Source organism: Mandrillus leucophaeus, unplaced genomic scaffold (assembly GCF_000951045.1).
Source record: "Mandrillus leucophaeus isolate KB7577 unplaced genomic scaffold, Mleu.le_1.0 Scaffold109, whole genome shotgun sequence".
Classification (NCBI taxonomy): Eukaryota; Metazoa; Chordata; class Mammalia; order Primates; family Cercopithecidae; genus Mandrillus; species Mandrillus leucophaeus.
Window position 1 is genome coordinate 485,488 of NW_012099098.1, and position 5,200 is coordinate 490,687.

The 5,200-nt window shown below is 40.5% G+C and overlaps 1 protein-coding gene across 1 annotated transcript in view; it reads right to left on the reverse strand.

Moving 5' to 3' along the window:
• SPTAN1 (spectrin, alpha, non-erythrocytic 1) overlaps positions 1-3,730 on the reverse strand; it is a 94,348-nt gene extending 90,618 nt beyond the window's left edge. Inside the window, exon 1 of the mRNA XM_011988638.1 lies at positions 3,685-3,730. Coding sequence (XP_011844028.1) covers positions 3,685-3,717 — 33 coding nt within the window. The 5' untranslated portion in view covers positions 3,718-3,730. The remainder of the gene's footprint in view (positions 1-3,684) is intronic.
• Between the last annotated feature and the right edge of the window lie 1,470 nt (positions 3,731-5,200).

The window sequence follows — 5,200 nt, forward strand, 5'->3', positions numbered from 1 at the left end:
GAAATTAAGAAATCACATTTGGGAGCATCCCTTTATGATGAGAAGAAAATCTCCATCATAATATTGCAAAGGTTCCACCTGAGCAAGTCCCCCTGCTTGGGCCCAGCTTGCTGATTTGATCCTACCAATCCAGAGAGACAGTTCAGCAAGGCCCTGCTGAAATTAACCAACCTAAAAGGCCCTCTTTGTCACCCCAGTGAAGTAGAACAAGTCAATTCTATACCAAGTGCTTTGGTCAGGCAATAATGGACTTTTCTTTCCTGCAGTAGATCAGCTGACGTCAGTAGGTGGGAGGTCTGCCAAGCCACAACAGGCTGTCTCTGGGGAGCTGGGTATCTGAAAGTCACCAATGTGCTCCCACTGCAGTCAGCATTCAGTATTTTCACTTGTGCAATTACAGGAGACACCAAAAAAGATTATGGGTAAGAGTTTCCCCCCTCTTAACCTTATAGGGTGCTGTCTCTTGTTTATCTACACGAGTTCCAGTTTCTTTTTGCTCCTAAAAGGGTCATTTCTGCAGACTACATTAAACACAGGAAAATTCTCATAAATATCATTAAGAATTCCTGCCATCCAAAGGTGCCACAACCTTTTACCGGAAACTGTCAGAGTTACTGAAATGTCAACTCTGCCTGGGCGCGCCACATTCCTTCCACAACTGAGGCTGCATGCTGCAAGCACCCCACCCCTTCCCTGGCATATGCAGCAGACTGATAAGGCCGACTTCACAGAGAATGTTCCAGGCTGTTCCCAGCCATATGAGATTAACGCCTTTTGAGAGCGCCAGAAAGGAAAAATCTGGGAAACGTGCCATTAAAAAACAAACTCCAATCTTACTAGCCTATCTATCAGTTCCACTAACTGCCTAAAAACCACAACAGAGACGACTTCCTAGGAATGCAATCAACTGACTGCTTATCTCAAAGGAGCCGGCTGTCTTTGATTTTGCCAATCAAGTCCGTTCACATGGAGACTGAAGGCGGGGAAATAAAGTGCTAAGTATATTCTCTACATGTTTAAGGACAACTTCCCATTTAAGGTAACTTAAAAAAAAGGTATATATTTGCAAAATATTATTAGAGAAGGCTGAAGACGTAGGCTACAAATGCTGCAATGCAGCAAACGTTAGCTGCATCATTCAGCAAGTAATGTGAATCTCAGGGGGATAAAACAGGAATTACAACCATGTCCTCTATTGTAATAAATAAAATGAACTTGTCAGCATTCTTACAATACTGCCAGATCTCAGAAGAGTGGGGTCTAAAGATATGAATCTTGGTTAGAAATTTCTAATTTAATCCAAAGATATAGCATGCTTCAGAATGATCCATATCACACACAAACTTATACACAATATCAACTGAAAATGGATTCCTACAAAAGAGATTAGACCTGAATATCTTTGTCTTCTTGATGAATGCCAAGAGACAGCTGTTTCAGGCAGTTCTTGGTATTTGGGGAATTTTCACTTCTCAAATAAAAATTTGGGGGTATTTGGGGGCATAAAATTTGGGGGTATAAAAAATTGGGGGGTATTTATGGGATATATAGCTATATCCCCTTGTATAGGCAGAGGCAGTGGGTAGGAATCACACTGTGTTAAGCAAAAGACTGCAGATACAAACATTTTCGAACCAAAGGTCAAATGCTTTGGACTCTGTAAACCTGGCACCTGCAGTGAATGGTTTAGGATGCCCTCACGCAGACCTTAGTAGAAGAATTCGGCAGAGTTTCTCTATGGAATCCCAAAACAAAGAAAAAAATCATAGCGAGACTGAAAGGAGTCTCTATTAAAAACAAAGCATTGGGATTGCCATTCTTTCAGCAAGCTGAATGTACTGGATGTAAGAGGCATTTGGAATACTACAAAATGAATTCTGATTCTCAGGCAGGACACCACTAGACATACAGTTTTGCAAGAAAGGGATTTTTAGGGACTAACAGGATGAACGGTCATTTGGTTATGGAAAAATTCATAATCATCATCCAAAGCAAAAGGTCACAGAAATCATTCATCAGTTGTTTTTGTTGCTTAGTCAGAACCCAAATGTGCAGAACCGACAATGTCTTTTTTCTGTGGCTTAGGATGCCAGCCTATTACTAAATTTTAGATTTGCAAAGCAAGAGAACTATATCCATGGATGTGGAAGGGCCTCCCTAAGAACAAACCACCAAAGAATTGATTAGCACTCATAAAATTGTATACCAGTTGATTCTCAGGTCAAACAAAATTAACTCAAAACCAGCTTAGCTGCAGATTTTAGTGGCAGATTTGATGGTAAGCAGAGAGGTCAATAATACATAAAGGATGACTGAACACCATAAATAAAAACAAGTATTTTTGCTTAAACCACATTCCAAACAGGATTGTGGATCAGCATGTCAGCTTTCAAACTGATTAATTCATTTCAACTTGTTAGCGCAATTGTGCAGAGGTGAGCAGGGACTTAGCTTTAAGAAAGCAAAAGATTCATACTGCATTGCATCAAAATCCAGAAATGCAGAGCAATATTGAGAAAACTTACTTCTGAATGCTTCCCAAATACTATCTTGCTGCTACTTACCTTTTAACCTGCAAAATTCAGATGAGAGGTATTTAAGTTCCTTATTGTTACTATGACTCAAAACAGGAAATGGTTACAATGTGGCCCATTTTTATAAACCTCATTTAAATAAATAACTCATCTGATTTATAAAAAGGCCTGCCTTGGATTTATCACCTATAATCACTAGAAATTTCCAAGGTTTATATTTCTTATTTTGGGATATCAAGATACTGAATTTTTTTTTTTAAAAAGGTCTAATTTAGAAAACAAAGACTGTACACAAATAAAACAAAGAGAGCTGTTTGTTTACTTATTTTTTTGAGACAGAGTCTTGCACTGTCCCTGGGCTGGAGTGCAATGGTGCAATCTCGGCTGATTGCAACCTCCACCTCCAAGGTTAAAGCGATTCTCCTGCCTCAGCTTCCCCAGTAGCTGGGATTACAGGGGCCCGCCACCACGCCCGGCTAATGTATTTGTATTTTTAGTAGAGATGGGGTTTCACTATGCTGGCCAGGCTGGTCTCGAACTCCTGACCTCATCATCCGCCCGCCTTGGCCTCCCAAAGCACTGGGATTACAGGCATGAGCCACCACACCCCGCCGGACAGCTGTTTTTTAAACGTGAAAAGGGAAGCTCTATTTTATTATAGAAATTGTGGTGGAAGAAGTCAATGGAACAGGAAACAAGCCCAAGTTTACAATATTTGTCAAATTTTAAAAACAATTTTTACTATGATTTTTCAGATTATTTTTTCCAAATATCTAGGATAATCTGTTTTGTCCCTTGGTTCTTAAAAACCAAGTAGCCACCAATAAAAAGTCAGCAAACACTACATGCAAACACCATAATGGTGATAAGAAATTAATATATTCATGCCTTAAAGAGAGAGAGGTTAAAGAAAAAAAAAAAAAGGGAAGGCTTTGAAAATTTTCAAGTAAATTTACTAATACTTCTGATAATTTAACACCAAAAAAACCCCAAACAAATCCTAAACAATTTGTTTAACAGAAACATCATGCAGGCAGGGTTTTTCTCCCCCTTTCTTTGGTTCATTCAACCTCTTTGACACAAATATGCCTTCACTGCAAGCCAGGCAAAACCAAAAAGGCAACCCGTTTTCTGCATGCTGGTCAAATACCTGGACTCTGCGTTTACGAAACGATGACAACATGATGGAGGAATGTGGAGTCTAAAGAGGGAGGGGGAAGAGCAAGATAACAAGCTTCTAAGGGCAAATGGAACAAAATTATGAAGAAAACAGATATTTAAAAACATACGAATACAGATTAAAAATCCAACTTCAGATATTTTCTCAGTGTCTTCTCTCTGACATTCTGTATAGCGTCTAAATCCCACAAGGGATTTAAAATGTGGAAAGAAAACCAAGGTTGCCAGGTCTTGGCAGTTACTATCTGGATATGCTGCACTGGTCAAGTCTCACTTTATTTTGGGTCTCAATTTCCCCACTTGTCAAAGTAATAATACTGAATATACTTTTTCAAACTAAACACGCCCTCCTCCTGAGGATCCCAGGACAAGATGATTCCTAAATCCCCTTCCATTCAGCAATAAAAGAGCATGACTTCATGAAATTATCACAAAGTAGAACTCAAGCCACAAAGATCTGACTTGGGCCTAGCTTGCCAGTACACTTACTTCACAAAATACTATTTCCTGTTCAAAATTGGTACAAGAGAAATATGCAAAAAAGGTGGAAGAGAGGTGATGGTTCACAGCACAGCTGCTCCAGTCAAGTGGCCCCAAGTGATGAACTATGCGGTCCTCCTCCTCCTCCTCCGCATTCCTGGAGTCAGCATTTGCCACTAGGGCGTTGCATTCTACAGTACAGCCGCAGCTGATAATGCTGCAACAGACCTGAGTGCCTAACTAGCGGGATCCTTGCATAGCCCACGGAGGACTGATTACAAAGGCAGGCCAGCCTTGAACACATTATCCATTCTTAGTGTAGATTCCGCAGTGACAGGACATGGGGGACTATTTCTGAGATCCACTTTTCAGGATGTGCAGTTGACCCCCCACTTTGGATGAAGGCAGGTAAGAAAAAGCAGAAAAAACTCTAACCCAGGGAACCAAAAGACATACTTAAAACGGCTCTCCCCATGTCCACCTCTTCATCAGATTGCTTGACAGGCTTACACTGTAGCCTATGACATATCCAATTTCTCCAATTATTAGATGGCTACAAAACACACTGCCAAGACCAAAGCGTATCAGAGAATCAGTTACTAGGCTGATGGTTTGCCATAAGAACTGCTTCACACTTGTCCAGAATGAAGCAAATCCTCCTTTCCAGTTTCTCCATCTAGGTCCCTGGATACCAGTTAACACACTTTGAGGCTCCCTTTGAGTAATTATTGGCCCAGTTACTGAAAAAGGTTTATTGCTAATTTCCTGCACAGAGGCCCTTACTGCAGCACTTCTTTCTCCCCGTAGCACATGTTAAACTTTGACTTCAATTTGACCTTTCAAAATCTAAGACATTAGCTAGCTGCAATGAAAGGGAAAATAAATGACTAGTTAAGGAGTCGGAACCTTGGCTCAATGGCTTCATATAGCTGAGTGTTCCTGCTGCTATTCCCAAGATTTTCTGTTTCCTGGCTCCAAGACACCCCCACCCTTCCATCTTTGATACA